At 49.1% G+C, this 14,504-nt stretch overlaps 3 protein-coding genes across 3 annotated transcripts in view; 1 reads left to right on the top strand and 2 right to left on the bottom strand.

Moving 5' to 3' along the window:
• Nucleotides 1-1,717: 1,717 nt before the first annotated feature.
• Nucleotides 1,718-2,776, bottom strand: Pmar_PMAR019568 (conserved hypothetical protein; the record flags this gene model as incomplete). Its single annotated transcript, XM_002772289.1, has 1 exon — nucleotides 1,718-2,776. The coding sequence occupies one exon, from the start codon at nucleotides 2,774-2,776 to the stop codon at nucleotides 1,718-1,720; it is 1,059 nt and encodes a 352-aa protein (XP_002772335.1).
• Nucleotides 2,777-3,392: 616 nt separating this feature from the next.
• Nucleotides 3,393-3,835, top strand: Pmar_PMAR019567 (hypothetical protein; the record flags this gene model as incomplete). The annotated part of the gene is made up of 3 exons (XM_002772288.1): nucleotides 3,393-3,514; nucleotides 3,556-3,653; nucleotides 3,729-3,835. The coding sequence occupies 3 exons, from the start codon at nucleotides 3,393-3,395 to the stop codon at nucleotides 3,833-3,835; spliced, it is 327 nt and encodes a 108-aa protein (XP_002772334.1).
• A 1,646-nt stretch (nucleotides 3,836-5,481) lies between these two features.
• Nucleotides 5,482-14,504, bottom strand: part of Pmar_PMAR019566 (hypothetical protein) — a gene marked incomplete at its 5' end in the record, with an annotated part of 15,816 nt that continues 6,793 nt past the window's right edge. Inside the window, 46 exons of the mRNA XM_002772287.1 lie at nucleotides 5,482-5,581; nucleotides 5,632-5,721; nucleotides 5,772-5,864; nucleotides 5,909-5,969; nucleotides 6,017-6,089; nucleotides 6,135-6,258; nucleotides 6,335-6,430; nucleotides 6,479-6,585; nucleotides 6,637-6,682; nucleotides 6,983-7,111; nucleotides 7,159-7,220; nucleotides 7,418-7,498; nucleotides 7,547-7,630; nucleotides 7,677-7,818; nucleotides 7,866-7,976; nucleotides 8,022-8,104; nucleotides 8,152-8,286; nucleotides 8,332-8,439; nucleotides 8,483-8,593; nucleotides 8,730-8,850; nucleotides 8,898-9,054; nucleotides 9,101-9,235; nucleotides 9,531-9,640; nucleotides 9,688-9,842; nucleotides 9,889-9,966; nucleotides 10,009-10,135; nucleotides 10,178-10,302; nucleotides 10,345-10,509; nucleotides 10,553-10,634; nucleotides 10,678-10,781; nucleotides 10,919-11,017; nucleotides 11,361-11,447; nucleotides 11,493-11,550; nucleotides 11,600-11,646; nucleotides 11,692-11,758; nucleotides 11,801-11,875; nucleotides 11,951-12,073; nucleotides 12,131-12,601; nucleotides 13,288-13,377; nucleotides 13,430-13,522; nucleotides 13,572-13,635; nucleotides 13,692-13,764; nucleotides 13,806-13,929; nucleotides 13,972-14,067; nucleotides 14,118-14,224; nucleotides 14,269-14,314. Coding sequence (XP_002772333.1) covers nucleotides 5,506-5,581; nucleotides 5,632-5,721; nucleotides 5,772-5,864; nucleotides 5,909-5,969; nucleotides 6,017-6,089; nucleotides 6,135-6,258; nucleotides 6,335-6,430; nucleotides 6,479-6,585; nucleotides 6,637-6,682; nucleotides 6,983-7,111; nucleotides 7,159-7,220; nucleotides 7,418-7,498; nucleotides 7,547-7,630; nucleotides 7,677-7,818; nucleotides 7,866-7,976; nucleotides 8,022-8,104; nucleotides 8,152-8,286; nucleotides 8,332-8,439; nucleotides 8,483-8,593; nucleotides 8,730-8,850; nucleotides 8,898-9,054; nucleotides 9,101-9,235; nucleotides 9,531-9,640; nucleotides 9,688-9,842; nucleotides 9,889-9,966; nucleotides 10,009-10,135; nucleotides 10,178-10,302; nucleotides 10,345-10,509; nucleotides 10,553-10,634; nucleotides 10,678-10,781; nucleotides 10,919-11,017; nucleotides 11,361-11,447; nucleotides 11,493-11,550; nucleotides 11,600-11,646; nucleotides 11,692-11,758; nucleotides 11,801-11,875; nucleotides 11,951-12,073; nucleotides 12,131-12,601; nucleotides 13,288-13,377; nucleotides 13,430-13,522; nucleotides 13,572-13,635; nucleotides 13,692-13,764; nucleotides 13,806-13,929; nucleotides 13,972-14,067; nucleotides 14,118-14,224; nucleotides 14,269-14,314 — 4,891 coding nt within the window. The 3' untranslated portion in view covers nucleotides 5,482-5,505. The remainder of the gene's footprint in view (nucleotides 5,582-5,631; nucleotides 5,722-5,771; nucleotides 5,865-5,908; nucleotides 5,970-6,016; nucleotides 6,090-6,134; nucleotides 6,259-6,334; nucleotides 6,431-6,478; nucleotides 6,586-6,636; nucleotides 6,683-6,982; nucleotides 7,112-7,158; nucleotides 7,221-7,417; nucleotides 7,499-7,546; nucleotides 7,631-7,676; nucleotides 7,819-7,865; nucleotides 7,977-8,021; nucleotides 8,105-8,151; nucleotides 8,287-8,331; nucleotides 8,440-8,482; nucleotides 8,594-8,729; nucleotides 8,851-8,897; nucleotides 9,055-9,100; nucleotides 9,236-9,530; nucleotides 9,641-9,687; nucleotides 9,843-9,888; nucleotides 9,967-10,008; nucleotides 10,136-10,177; nucleotides 10,303-10,344; nucleotides 10,510-10,552; nucleotides 10,635-10,677; nucleotides 10,782-10,918; nucleotides 11,018-11,360; nucleotides 11,448-11,492; nucleotides 11,551-11,599; nucleotides 11,647-11,691; nucleotides 11,759-11,800; nucleotides 11,876-11,950; nucleotides 12,074-12,130; nucleotides 12,602-13,287; nucleotides 13,378-13,429; nucleotides 13,523-13,571; nucleotides 13,636-13,691; nucleotides 13,765-13,805; nucleotides 13,930-13,971; nucleotides 14,068-14,117; nucleotides 14,225-14,268; nucleotides 14,315-14,504) is intronic.

Here is a 14,504-nt window from a genome sequence, read left to right as displayed (position 1 = left end):
ACAGACCAACATCGTTTACACTGAGATTCATGGTAATGTAATTTTGACCTCCTATGCAGATCACTCGTTCTCTCTCGAATTTGGAGTTTGAATGTGTCCAGCTGTGAGTGAGAGAATCTGTTGCGTAACTTGTTTTGTTTCGTGGCGCTGAACTCGTTCGAGAAATCGACCGACTGGGGTTCGAACTCGGGACCTCGGGTATGTGATATCGCCTTTCAGACCTCCTTAACAACAATGCTTGTCGAAGGATTCGGCGGTAAGTTCGACAACTTTTATGTCGCCTTGGTTGTGATCAGTGCCTGGCTTCTTTTCCCGGCTAATTGATCTGTTCAGTAAACTACAGTTTCGTGCCACTAGCGTGTGTTCTTGGGCGTTGTGTTTTCAATGCTGAAGAGTTTCTCCTGCTGATTGGGCGACTGAACTGTGAGAGATTTCCTCTGCTATAAGGTTGCTGAATTTTCCATGGGGTCGGCGGTTGATCTTTCAGAGGGATCGGGTGTAACAGAAGTGATTCGAGCCCTGATCTCATATTACCCTTGTGAGGTTGCTACTTCGCTGGAGTCGACGATCTTATTCGAACTGTCATAGGTTTGTAATAGGTTTAGTACTGTAGTGATAGGGCTATAACCTCTTTCTGATGGAGGTCTAGGAATCTACGGAAGAAATGAGATTTTGAATAGCCGTGAGGGCGGAAAGTCGCAATAGCAGTGTTTTCAATCGCTACCATGAACTTACCCATCACTCGGGAATTCGATCTCCAGTCTGGACTGCTTTGGTGGTCATGATTACCCTATAATGCTTGCCATCCTCAGAGTTTCCCTGGGTGCTTGCGCTCAGTTGAGCTCCCCTTTGTGCTTCACCGAGGATCGGTCAGCCGCTGATGTAGGGATTTTGGCGTCGTCGAATATCTCGAAATAGCTCACCATCGCGAATGAATTCTAGACCCGGGGGACCCAGCTCCTAGACTTCACAACTGTTTCAACAGTCGTTTCCAGTACCCTACGCGCCGCCTGACTTCTCTAGACTCGTTGTAAGCCTTTCTCCTTTGGTCAGGGTCTAGGCTTATCCTTATTGGCTGGCTACAGTCATAACTCTAGTCGGGACTGTTGGTTTGGGGTACGACAATTAAAACGTTGAAGCTGCCGCTGGTCTGATGGTGCGCACTATTGATTTTTCGAAGGGTTGCGGTGCCTTGTGCTTCCATGTCGGCCAGGCATAGAAGAGGAGTGCCCATCGACCACAAGCGATTACGTTCATATCTTATACCGTCAGTCAGTTTCACCCATTACGAAGTGTTGTGTTATACAGTAACGCGAACCAAGGAAAAATCAGCGGCTACTAGGTCATCGCACTCGTCGTCATCTGTGGCTTCCTAGTAGTGTGATGCATCACCTGAACGAAATGAGCTCGTCATCTGGGGTTTGCTAGATGGAGGGGTGAGTCTCCGTGGTGCTTCGTCTTCTTGGGCGTCCACACCCCTCAGACTACGTCGCTTCCCCACTATTTAAAGCGCGAGTTAGTGAGATCGTAGTCAGAGTTTTATGGCGTCCGGGGTCGGATCAGCGGTGAATACTTATCACAGCATTAGGAGGTAAACACTAGGCACCAAAACCGTTGCCATCGCTTGATACTCATCCAACTACAGTATAACTCAACAGCACTCTTCAAGGCAGAATGGTATCACGATAATCAACGCTAAAGTAAACTGAGATGAAACCTAATGTACGTCTTCAATCAATGCTCTCGCTGCCTTGCTCACTCTTGATGTTCGTTGTGGTTTTATTTTCAATACAGGATACCATCCATCCCACGAAACAACGTAGGATTGGGGTCCTCCGGGTTCCTCTTTAGACCGCCGCACACTCTCAATGATGCTCTTCAATAAGGCTTCTAGGCGACCAAAGAGATCGAAGAATCGACCTCGGACCCCAACCTGATCACGACTGAGTGATTCCATTGATGCCACCTCAGTCCACTTCGTACGAGCGATGAGCAAATTATGTACATCACCAAGGCAGAGTTGACCGTAGACGTCGGCCCAGTCGAACCTTCGCTTCACCGACTTCGTCTTAAGCTCCCAGTAATGGGGGCATTCGCTGCCATTCTTCAACCCGCCTCCTCGCTTCATTTCAATGCGGCTTCCGGGAAGGCTCGACCATTCAGCTTTCCGTGACACCGACCGCCAGGCACCACCGTCAACGGCATCGATCTCCGACCGCACAACGAGAGCCACACTGCCAAGGTTGAGAGCAACAACTCGGCGGAAAGACCCCAGTGTGCTGGCAGTAGTCATTTGGCGTTCAAACGAGTGACCACAACCGAAAACTTGCACCTCCGCTGGTCCAACTCGTGTGAGGACAATAGTCCTACCGACGACATCAAGGTCTATTTGAAAGGACTGGTCATCAAAGGTGTCCCAATTCGGCTGAAGAGCTCGCATCAGCTTCCGAAGATTGTTTCGGTCGGTGACTATGTCTACTGCCTGCCAGTCAAAGTCGGGTGTACAGACCGCCACGGCTTGGAACAGGGACTCTGTCGGAGACTCTTTTTGGCGATACAAGTTCTCATCGCAGAAGAACGTCCCTTGATCGTATTCGAGCTTAGGAGGCTCTTGTGAGTCTATGAGGAAGGGCGGCAAGCCCGGCACGATGATTCGAGGAACCTCAGTTGTTGAGGAAGGATGCCAGTTATAGGTAGCGATCTCCTTAGCATCCGATGGGAGGTCTGTCAGTGTTGGTTCGATCCAATCCAGCCGAATGGTAGAAGATGACGACATTGATGTCAGAAAACAACTAGAGCAGCAGGGAGGGCGCGGGTTCGATCCCTGGGAATCGCATCCTATCAACGCGAACAGTCCGCAGTAGAACCGTAACCTAAGAAGGCCACCTTTCACAAGTCGACAGGAATTCTGCGTTGAGGAACTTCGAGATAGAGCAAGAGCGCAAGATCATCTCTTGAGCATCGTCATTTTTTCAATTTCCTTGCGGCGTTTTTCAATCAGCCACCAGTGACCAATCAGTTCAATCAGCCCCTTTGAAGAGGACTCGGCCCTGATCTTATTACGGATGCCGATGAAAAGTTCCCGAGTTGGACTATGACGCGGAGACCTCCTCTCGAAGGGACCCAAATGCTGTTAGAGTATCCGATATGTAATTTGGATTCCACACTCGAGGGATGGACCAAAGAAGCTTCCTCGTCTTACCTGCTAATCATTTGCTACCACACCATTTTGACATCGCCTTCTGCAGGGGCCTCGAGGTCAGTCGACTACCCAGTAGAAGGAAAACCTGAGCATGATTGCATACCAAGTTTCGGTGGCTAGAGTAACGTCGTGTTGGTCACAGATGCTCCCGTGGCTATCGGTGGTGACGCTGGGTTTGTAGAGCCTCTACATGTCAGCCGCTGAAGCTAAGACCGATGCTGGTACGACCGAAAGGGTCGTCGTCCGTTGCTGCAAGTGCAACGCTGTTGTGAGTGAGAGAGGATCTAGGAAGCATAGAAGAAGAACGAGGAAGTGAGTCTGATCGCCCTTCACTATCATCATGCTTGCCTTAGACATTCGAGCCAGCGTCCGCCACTACTCAGACCCAAGGTGCCTTATGACCTTCAACCACCTTACGCTGTTATCGCCGGCTTCCCGGAATACAAGACAGGTCAGTCGACTTCCGACTCTGGTTACTTCCAAATTGAAGCGCTGTCGTTTCAACTATACCGATCATTTTTGTCAGACTATATGCAGTTCGGTAACTACCCTGTAGACGAGATGGCTTTCGTCCGCTCTTGTAGACAAGAACCGTTAGCTTGTGGAGTAGGTCGGAATGGTCTGGATTACTGAATCAGTCTCCTCAGAAGTTCCGCCGGCCTCAAACCGATTCTCCGCGTGCTACGTCTGAAAAAAGCCGTACCGCTTCGTACCGCACGTCCCGCTCATCGAGATCGACAAGCTACGGCAGCAACTCGTGCTACTCGTGTTCGAGGAGCTCACGATCGACAGGGACCACTTCTATTGGATACACTAGCACCTCCGGGTCGTAGGTCGCTTTTTCATTGTTCATTTTTTCATTGTTTTTTGCTTGTTCATTCTTCGACGCTGTTCTTCTTCTGTTCAGATACTCATTGTCCTCAACCTACGACTCTTGTTCGTCGCATTCGCTCCGCCCAGAATCCCTTTAACCATGTCATCTTAGCTGTTGTTCGTTCATCGTTGGCACTGTTGTGTTCAAAAAGGAGTACAACGTATATTTTGGCCTAGCGAATAGCTGAAGAAACTTTGAATCATCGAGTGTATATCTCCAGAAACTTCGATGGCTCCTAAAAAGTCCTTCCCCAGATGATCGCAGCTTTTTCACAAGATTAACAACACCTGAAGTTACAAGCGTTCGTTGTTGATTTCTATTGTGACTGAGGTTAGCGTGGTAGGAAAACAGAGGACGTGATTAGCCAAGTCTCAGCTTGCCTCTCAGCCATGAGCTCACGATTCGTTTTATGTACTCCGAACACAACTAAGTGACTGAACCAGGAAAAACTGGTAATATAATCAAATCATTCGATTAGGTGATTGTTGGGGGTTGAAAATGTAAATATTTTTTATAATAAGTACCAACGGATAGGGTTGATCTGCCGCGAGGCTTGCCTGTGTAGCCTGTGAACATGTACACAACTAGATCTATGTACCAGCATAGCTTCTCCCATGCACTCTGAACGTAGTGGTATGCAGATCGGATTTTACGACCAATATATTCCATTGTGGAAGTCAACCAATGTGGAAGGTTCGTATGTCTTCTGGAAGAGGATTCATCACCAAGGGTACTCCTGTCATCATCATAAGCATAAAGCATCGCCGAATCCGTCATTGATTCATCACCAAGAGTACTCTGGTCATCATCATAAGCATAATCATCCCAATCAAAATCATCGATGTGATCCATGTTGTCGTCATAATCTTCTCGATCCTCGCTGTCGGGCTCGTCGCTGTAATCACGATCATCCGAGATATTTTCGTAGTAGCTGTCATAGTGATCGCCACCACTGCCAAGTAGTGAAGACGTCTGACTCATCGTAGGGGAGGATGTAGAGTCTGTGGTGTCAGCTGGCTCAAGGTCGAGTCTTCCCAGTGCTAACTCAAGTCTTGAGGCAAACCGCAAGTCGCATATGTTATGAGCGGTACGTGTGCACCAGAGGTAAGTGTTGCAAGTGTTCAAGACTCGCTCGCTGTTGCGGTCAAAAAGTTAGTACTCAATCGTTTCATCGGATCGACTAGTACAAAGTTAACTACTTAAACCTCTGATGTGGAAAATCCACGCAGAGGGCAACACCGTCCAGCTGCTGTCTATCTCAAGAAGGTCATTGGCATCAATCGACAGACTACCGACTCGGCATGTTGCGAGTTCTGCTAATGTCTCATCGAGCAACTAGTTCTTTTTTCATGACTAATAAAGCAACACTTCCGGTCAGTAAGATGCAGTCCATTCGGACTATCCAGCTGTGTCTCAAAGCCTGCGCATGTCATTTCTTTCGATTGAATTCATCCTGACCCTCGGCAAACGACTTCTGGTACGCCTGAACATCCTCCGCGATATCCCTGAGGAAAAGAACACCCCTACGCAGTGTCTCAACAAATGTGATGCCCACCCTTGGACTTGAGCCCACAGCCTGCTCCTGGCTCTTCCCAGCTCAGAATCTACCGCTGAGAAACGCTTCTGAATACTCTTCTTTTCCTTGCTAACGAGATGCGAACAATACAGAGGGGGTCGAAAAACAGCTTCTCTCACAGTTGAGCATCTTTAGCCTTTCTCTGCTCCTTTCCATAGGCCATTAGTTTCTTCTTCATCTCGTCAAATATAGGATCGTAAGACGCTTTCAATCTACTTCAACCGCATTTCCTCAAGGTCAACACCAGTGGGCTCACTTGTCCAAGTCACTGTTGGCAGTAGCAGTTCTCTTCGCAAGATCCCGCAAGTTCTTCTCAACTGAAAATACCTCAACTGCCGCATTCCTAACAAGCTAGTGTGCTCACGTTCATCGCTAGGTCCGCCAAGGCCTTCGATGCTACTGATAGCACTGCTCGTTCTGTTCATCTCTTTTTGTATCTTGAGATGATGAGCATGAGGCGACTTTTCAAAATAATTTCATACCTCAACTAGCGCATCTTCCACCAGAGAGACAAAGCTCGCCTGTACATGTTCCACCCTGGCCGTCTCCTCCATCTTAACGCCCTTTTCTGCCGCGATGTCTTCAAGTAGTTTTTGGTCCATTGCTCTGAAAAGGTAACAGGATGGAACGCGAGTCGATGATCGCACACGTTTAACTCATATTGAGAAGCCAGTAAACTTACAGAGCCGAATGGGCAAGACTACGGGCTTCATGAGAAAAAAGACCTTCAGTCGAGCGGGCATCGCTGATGTAACGCCCAGCCGCGAGAGAGTTATACCTGGCAGCATCTCACATGGTAAGCTCGACGAGGCTTGCGACTACTCACCCAAGCTGGCCACCATCCTCCAAGGCCGCCCGCAGCAGAGCGTTACCCAAGTCGCCCAAGCCGGTATCGACGCTGGAAGCTCTGAGGGCCTCGCCGACCTCCTGCTCCTGAATGAAAGACAGTATGAGCAGCATACTGCTGTCGAGGCGCGGGCTTACCTTGAGCATCTCGATGGCTTTCGATTTCTCATTCGCCATCATTTCTCTGAAAACGACATAGTACACACAGTTCGCTTGCATAGATGATACCGCTCAACGAGATGAGCACATGGAGCTGATTCAGCATTGAAAGTAGCATTCCACGACAGCCGTGCCGAACTTACGAGTATCCGACAGGAGACAAACAGGAGATCTTCGAGAGGTGAGGATGGCAGTCGATTAAAACAAAACTTGTAAAAGGACAGTATTAAATTAGTTCAGTTTTAGGCTATGGAGATGAGTTGATAACCCCGAGGAGTCCAGACTGCAAACTTGAAGAAATTTCGAAAAGAATCTTCATTCTTACTTGAATTTGGATAGATCCCCACCGAGCTGTGCTTTGACCCTCTCGAACTCCTCAGCGGTCACCCCCGCTTCCTCCTCAAGCTCCCTCTGGACGTACGCATGCATCTCGTCACCACTAAGGCCGAGTTCCCTGCCAGGCACCATACATTCACACCAGACTAGCTGAGGACCTTCTACCCTGCTTGCTTGATAATGCTATCGAGAGCGAAGGCTAGCTTCGTAGCAGCATTGTTCCTCTCCTGAGCCGATGAGTGTGAGCGCGAAATACGCACATGTTGATGACATCGGAAAAATTCTCATTGGTCTATACACTTCTACTCATAAATTTTCAACACATATGTAACTTCAGAAACCTCCCAGCTGAGCTGAGGAAAGCAAATATATATTCCAACGCTGAAGTCGTTCAAACCTCCAAAGATCGCATGTGGATCCTCACCTCTGCAACTGCAGCCGCGTCGTGACCGAATTTCTCTCGTCCGCTCTCGAACAGTCGTCTGACAGCTTGAACCTTCTCATCCTGAATAGCCGTCGATCATCATCCACTCGAAGCTACGATCTTCCCAACCTGCGTCATGTCCCCATTAAGAATCTCCTCCAGCTCAGCCTTCGATGCCTTCAACATGATAGCCGCAATGCCCCCAACAATACGCTACAGTGCAGCAGGCTGATGCGACTCAGGGCAGCTGCTGACTCACCGCAAGGCCCTCCCTGCCCAACTTGATACTTTTCTTCATATCTTCAGTCCTATCCCGAACCCCTCGGTCCAGGACCTGCACTCCTCTGGCTAGCGACCCCCGAGCTCTCTCTATCTCATTTTTATAACGTGACAACTGCTGCCTGTAAAGCCAGCGTGTCCACACTGAAGACGCAGTCCGAAGACTCACATAAGATCTCTTCGAGCGGTGACGAAACGCTCGGACTCCTTCTCAGCATTCTGCGTTTCTTCAACACCCATGTTGCGGAACGCGCTGCCTCGGTTACGTATACTATCACCACTACAGGACGAACAGTAGTCAAACGAGATGACCAGGGGGGCTCACATGCTGTCAACACTCGCGAGAGCCGCCCGACTTTTATACCCTCGCTGTACAGCAGCATTCAGCATGTCATCAATCTGGCTTATCTAATCATCACCACTACTCTACCACCATAACACACATAGCCTCTCACTGCATCCCTGAGCTCTCTAGCTCGTTGATTGTCTTTCTCCGATGTGCCCTCCTCAGCCTTCTGCCGCGCTTCCATGAGGAGCTTCCTCGTCTGGGCGATCCTAGCCAAGCCGTCGCGCTCTACCCCGTCGGCTATCTAATACCAAACACCGCATATTTTCCTTGCATACCCCCAACTGACCTTAAGCGCAGCCTGGGCCTCCTGGCCTTGAGCATCGACTAAGTACTTCTGCAACTTGTTGTTCTCTTCTACTACATCACCCTTATACTCTCTCAGCTTAGTAGCCACCTGGGAGGGGAATAACAACATCACATAGCCAACATAGCCCTACCCTAGCCATTCCCCCCTGTGCTTCATCATAGACGGCCGATACACCCTCCTCGTTACTGCCCAGCTCACTCAGCATTCCTCGCAAGCTACGCATCATACCCTTCTGCTCATCCTAAGGGCACAAGACTTTCGATATCAACCAGTACACAGAGGCGTTCCAGGATCAATTTTCATAAGGTAAGTACAGCAAGTAGCACAAGATCTGGTTGAGAAGCAACACCCAGATCGTCGTCATCATTTATCGTCACCTTCATTCGCCCTTTCATGCCTCCTATAGCATTGTCCAATACCCCATCAACGTCTCTTACGGCGTCTACCTCCTCCTGTTTGAACTCCGCCGAGCGGTGCCGCAACGCCATAGCGCTCTCACTGACAGCACAGAGACTCCACCCCACAGCATTACTCCCAGCTCTTACCCAGTGATATCCCGTATGTCGCCATTAGCCTTAGCCGCCTCCTTTTCAAGAATAGCAGACATCCCTTGCAGACCCTTCCTCAGGTCTTCTTGACCGTCAACAGATGACTGCATGCCCCCGACCATACTCGACAGAACTCTGTCCAATTCAGACATGCCTACCACATAGAAGAGCTTCCCCCCAGAAGGCCACTCCGGACCCACCATCCTCAGTATCGTTGTAGGCGTTATTCACATTCTCCCTCAGCCGAGTGAACTCTCCTCGCTGAGCCTCGGCCACGCCGCCCATATCTTCCTCGATCGATTTGGTGAGAGCGGTCTTAGTTGCTGTGAGCGAGCCTGAGATCATCCAGCTGAGCATCATATCGCGGTTTCATTCGAACAACTGTCCACAGATATCTCATTCACAGTACTGGAATATACGTTCGCTTTCCTCAGGAGTTTCCTCACTAATTATACAAGTTCACACACGAGTTCGGGTGGAATCCGCCAAATTTCCCCACTGAGGAAACTTAGTGCGTGAATACTGACATAACACTGTGTAGTCCTCCACAGTTGTGAGGAATCCTCACAATTTCCATATTGCCACCAACTCAGGTAGTTGACCATATGAATATTGTCCCAAACTCCTCACTCATTATAGAATCCAGTCGAGAGAGCTCATCCGCTCCCCCACTAGCGATCGCACCAGCCACTCCATCAACTTCGCCCTTCCCGTGCTCGAGGAGGCTCCGCACGCGAACTCTGAAAATTTCGACAAGTATTATGGAGACTCCAATGTGTGAACTCACTCTTGTTTTTGACCAGCAGAAGCAATGTCGTGTTCCGCCCGACTTTCCTCGTTGGCCAGGTTCCGCTCAGCTCCATCGACCCCCCGAGCTTCCTCCTGCTTTTCAATGGCAGCTTGTCTCGTTACGTCCCCGACTTGAGCTTCGAAGTAGACGTTCTGAATAACACCAATTCCCAGCCTACACAGATGAGCCCCTCAGCACCCTTCCCAAGGCACGCTCTCTCTCTTCGTCAACCTGCTTCTTCAGATCTCCGTTAATGAGCTCAGACTCCCCCAATAACTATCGAGACAGAGTCATGGGAATCAATCAACGCCAACCAACCTGTCTCTGCATGCTGTCACTCGAGGCCATGAGTCTTCTATCCACAACATTATCAACCGTTTTCAAATTGCCTTCCACCTCCTGCAGCTGATCTTCCATCAGTCGTTTATGCTGTATCAAACTCTCCCTGAGCGGCACCATCAGTGCCGAGCCATCAGATCGCACTTACTCGCTAGCGAGCAACTGCCGTTCAACGGCCTCTCCAGCGTCCGCTGCTTGCCTGTTCACCGAATCCTCCTTCTTGCCTTCCGAGCTCAGCCACTCTCTCAAGGCCTTATTCTCTCGACTCAGATCCTGCTGGTCACCATCACATACCACAATACCGACTACTCCCACCTGATTCTGTGTCCTTTGAATAACGGTTCTTTGTGACTTCATCCTCAACAATCTACCATTGACTCCCCTTGAGAACTCCTTCTCAGCGTTGTAGAGAGCAGCGCGTGAGTCCCGCTTCATGAGGTCAATAACCGCCTTCCTCTCCTTATCCATTATTCTCTTTTGCTGATGAGCACACTATAAAGGGCGATCCGTCCAAGTACCCTACCCGCTGCTCATAGGGACGTACGAGGCTCTGTTGGCGCACCCGCTGCTGCAACAACTTCTGCTTCAGCTGATCCAGAATAGTCCTGAACGCTATGTGTAGATAAGTAAGGAGGCTCGCGAAGGTACATCAATAGACGATGCTTGCTAGGTGCGGTATTGGCCATCAATTTATTCACTATCGCTATCACGCGAGTGGCCGTGTCCAGTAGTTTACCGCTCTTCCTTTCTACCTGAGAGGGACAGGAAGCAAATCGTGCTTGGAAAACAACCTTAGCCGAGAATCGAACCATCGACCTCTAATGTGTTAACAATGCTACGTTACCACTAGAGCATACCAACTTTACTCGAGAGGCTACCCCAACCCCACCCTAGAGCTGTCCTTCTCGGCCTCTTTCAGCGCCTTCAATGATCCTCTTGCTACTGTTCTCGAGTTCTTCAGTACGCCTCTACTCAGCGTTCTCAGCGCCTATAAAATAGAAAATCCCGATCGGATCGGGCGAGCGGGAATTCAAAATCAACCGCTGATCAGAATGTCACGCAGCACCAAGGGCTCTGCCGTATTCACCATCAGGACACTACTCAACAGTTTTCGATCTCAATAGGACATACCAGCACATCATCAACTGCATATGTCGGTGATAATATAAAAATTCTGAGGAAATTTTGAGAGGTTCTTGTCGGTTTCTGTGAATATAAATTCCTATAATTAGTGAGGATCACGAACATATATTCCTCCAACACTGCTTTCATCTACAATCCCAGGAGAGAAAGGAAAATTCGGCCAAAGGAGTCGCCACGGCCACACCAACCTTATGCAGATTCTTGTCCATCTTCACAGTCTGCCCTAATACGTGCTTCGCCTGTTGTTTGAGGTTGTTTGCCACCACTTGAGATGTCTATCAAAAAGCAAAGAGAACAACCACGGAACGATATTGCGCTACTTCTGTGAACTTATCCGCTAACGATTGTTTGTTCATGTCAACTTCTGATTTAATCTCGCTGAAAAAAAGGATTTCCCTAAAAACGTCACGACCCCCATTCCTCTCACTCCTCTAGATCTTGCAGCTTCGGGTAGAGTCCTTCGAAGGCTTTCCCCTAGAAACAGTGATGAGGCAACTCTATGGGCAGCAAGTGGCCTACCACTGCGGGCTGCTCTACTAACACAGCCTTGAGTAGAGAAGACGCTCTCGAGGTCAACCCGTCGTGCCTGAGGAAGCACATCAACAGAGGCGAGATTGCAAGTGCTCACTTCTGCTCAGGATCGATGAGGACCATACTGTCATTCAATCGGAATTGATCCATCTGGTTGGTCATCTGCTGGGACCTGAGAGAAAACGTCATACACATTAGATGGGACCCGGGTTCGATCCCTGGTTGGGGTATTTAATAAAGCACTCACTCAGTTTCTGCCTGCTTCACCCTAGCAGCCATTTTCTTGATCTTGTCCCTCAGAGCTTCCGTTCTCTTGAATGCAACCGTACCACACCATTGCCACCAAAAGTACTTATCGCAGTACCAAGTTCTAAAATAAGACAGACGCACGAAATCACAGCGGAGCGAAGCAGCAACCTCAACGTACGTCCAATCACTCCAATAGCCTCTCATAGGTTGCAACAACATAGCATGGGCAGCAGTGCCCTCATACAGGAGCGATTCTGGCGTGATAGAGGCATCAGAATCCAATTGGGACAGTATTCGTTGCTGATCGCTGATGGACGGCTGATTGGCCTCCATTTGGCTAGTAGGAGGCAGGCTATGCCTGAACGTCCTCGGGGGGTAGCTAGCAAGGGTTTCTAAAGTCACCGCTTGTACAGGTATCTCCCCTAAGGTGCGTAGTGGCAACTTGGATACTTGAAGGGGAGTGAGAGTGTGCCATAGACCTTTGGTGAGAGAGGCCAGGGACGATACTGGTAGTGAGGCGATCTCCTCGGCCGACATGTTAGCCACTATTGACAGTCGGGGGGAGGGGGAGGACAGTCCCGGAGTGACCACGACAAGGGCCGCTAGAGCGACCCATAAGGGTGCTCTTCGCCGCCTTCTCATGTCTTGACTACAATATTGATAAAGTTGAAAATAATAGCTGCAAAGTGTCATCATGACTAGCCACTCAAATAAAGTAAATCACGCACTCATTCTAAGGTTCCAGGCCGTAGGGACTTTTTGATACAGATTGCCATACAGGCTTGGTCGAACCCCAATGTACTGTATATACGCTTGCCATAGGCTGCACCGCAGTATCAGCATCTCTGCTTATTCCCACCCTCCTGGAAGGATTCCGTAGCAAACGCGAGGCTGAGCTAGCATGGACAACAATTTCATCATTGGATGTGATCATGACAGTCGGATAAGAATAATCAGCTATCATATGAATCTGAATGCACTATTGCCCTCCTGCTCCCGACGCTTCACCGCGAGCTGCTGAGACCATCTTCTGGAATTGGCTTGTTTTCGCAGAAAGTTCCCTGCAAAAAAACTTCATGGAAATCTCGCCCTGGGTATCGATCACAGATTGACAATCGTCTATCCTCTCAAACGTTACTTTATCGTTACTAACTACATGTGTTAGTGACAATGTAAAAATTCCGAGGAAATTTGGGGAGATTACTGTTGGTTTCTGCACGCTTCTTTCTACCCGAAATCACATCTAGGCTTCTATACTAAGCGAAGAAACTCCTGAGCTCAGCTGGGGAAAGCGAATATATATTCAAACACTGATCGATAGAGCTGTGAACTCACCTCATGACGTCTTTCCAAGCCTGTGCTCGCACCTCATCCCCCTCCTTCGAAGTGTCACTCACCGCCTTCATAACGGACTTTCTCGCAGATCTGCAAGAGGTGAAAAACTATCAACACGATCAAGTAACCTTCAAAGCCTTACATCGATTCAGCGGCGATCTCTCTATCCTTCTTCTCGTAACCAGAGGCATCCTCCTTCATTTGCGCCAGTATCGGCCTAATGCCGTTCATGAACCTGTTTTCCTCGAAAATGTGCAAACTCCGGAAGAACATCAACAACCGACTTATCAGATTTCCTCACGGCCTCCTCCACGTCTTTATTCATGGACGCTACCGAGGAGTTGGTGCCTGGAAAAGATGAAACAATCGAGGTAATCTATTTTCTCTATAAACACAAGCCTTACTAGAGCCGAGCGTGTCGAGCATCTCATCCAAACTTTGAAAGTCACCAGTACTGCTACCAATTAAGCCTTGAATCTGACAAGAGAATCACCAACGCAGTGTTATGCAATCCTAACCTCATCAAAGGCAGATTTCGTAAGAGTGTCCACAATGGCTACGACGTCCTCTACTCTTCCTAGCGCATTCAGATCAGCTCCATGACTCTCCGCCATCTCCCTCATAACCGAGTCCTTGGTAGCACTAAGAGAAACAATACCCTTACCGCGTAGTAGATAGGCCTACGAGACAGTGTGAATGAGGGCCTTCAGGTCGTTGCTGGAGGTCTGCCTCTCCCCATCAGCCAAGCGCTGCACGTTACGCAGCGCTATAGCGTTGTATCTACAACCGTCATAGGAGTTCAATATACAACACACAGTTCTCTTTCTCACCCTAGAGAGTTGCCAACTTCCGTTGCCTCTCCTGAAACTTTCTGACCGAGGCCATCGAGTTGGCCATATACTCCTTCCTCTCCATGTGCCAATACTTTGTCGTTTTTCTAAGGCAAAAACATTCACGTGATTATGCTGCGGTATAGTCTACAGCGATCTCCTCCTTGGCCTTGTCTCGCTCGGCATTGGCTGTTGCTCTGAAGTGGAAACCATATTCTGGAATGCTGATAATGGTGATAGTCGACACAACGTTCACTTCAGTGTACAACCACAACAAGACCTTTCAATCTCCGAAGCGGCAAAGCGTCTCAATAAAAGCGATCAGAGAAGACGCCTTGTCAAACTCAACAGTAGTCCAGCGCTTGGCTCTACGAGTAGTTCAGTCCG

This window comes from Perkinsus marinus (assembly GCF_000006405.1).
Source record: "Perkinsus marinus ATCC 50983 genomic scaffold scf_1104296961438, whole genome shotgun sequence".
Classification (NCBI taxonomy): domain Eukaryota; phylum Perkinsozoa; order Perkinsida; family Perkinsidae; genus Perkinsus; species Perkinsus marinus.
This window is presented reverse-complemented; position numbering and strand designations above follow the sequence as displayed.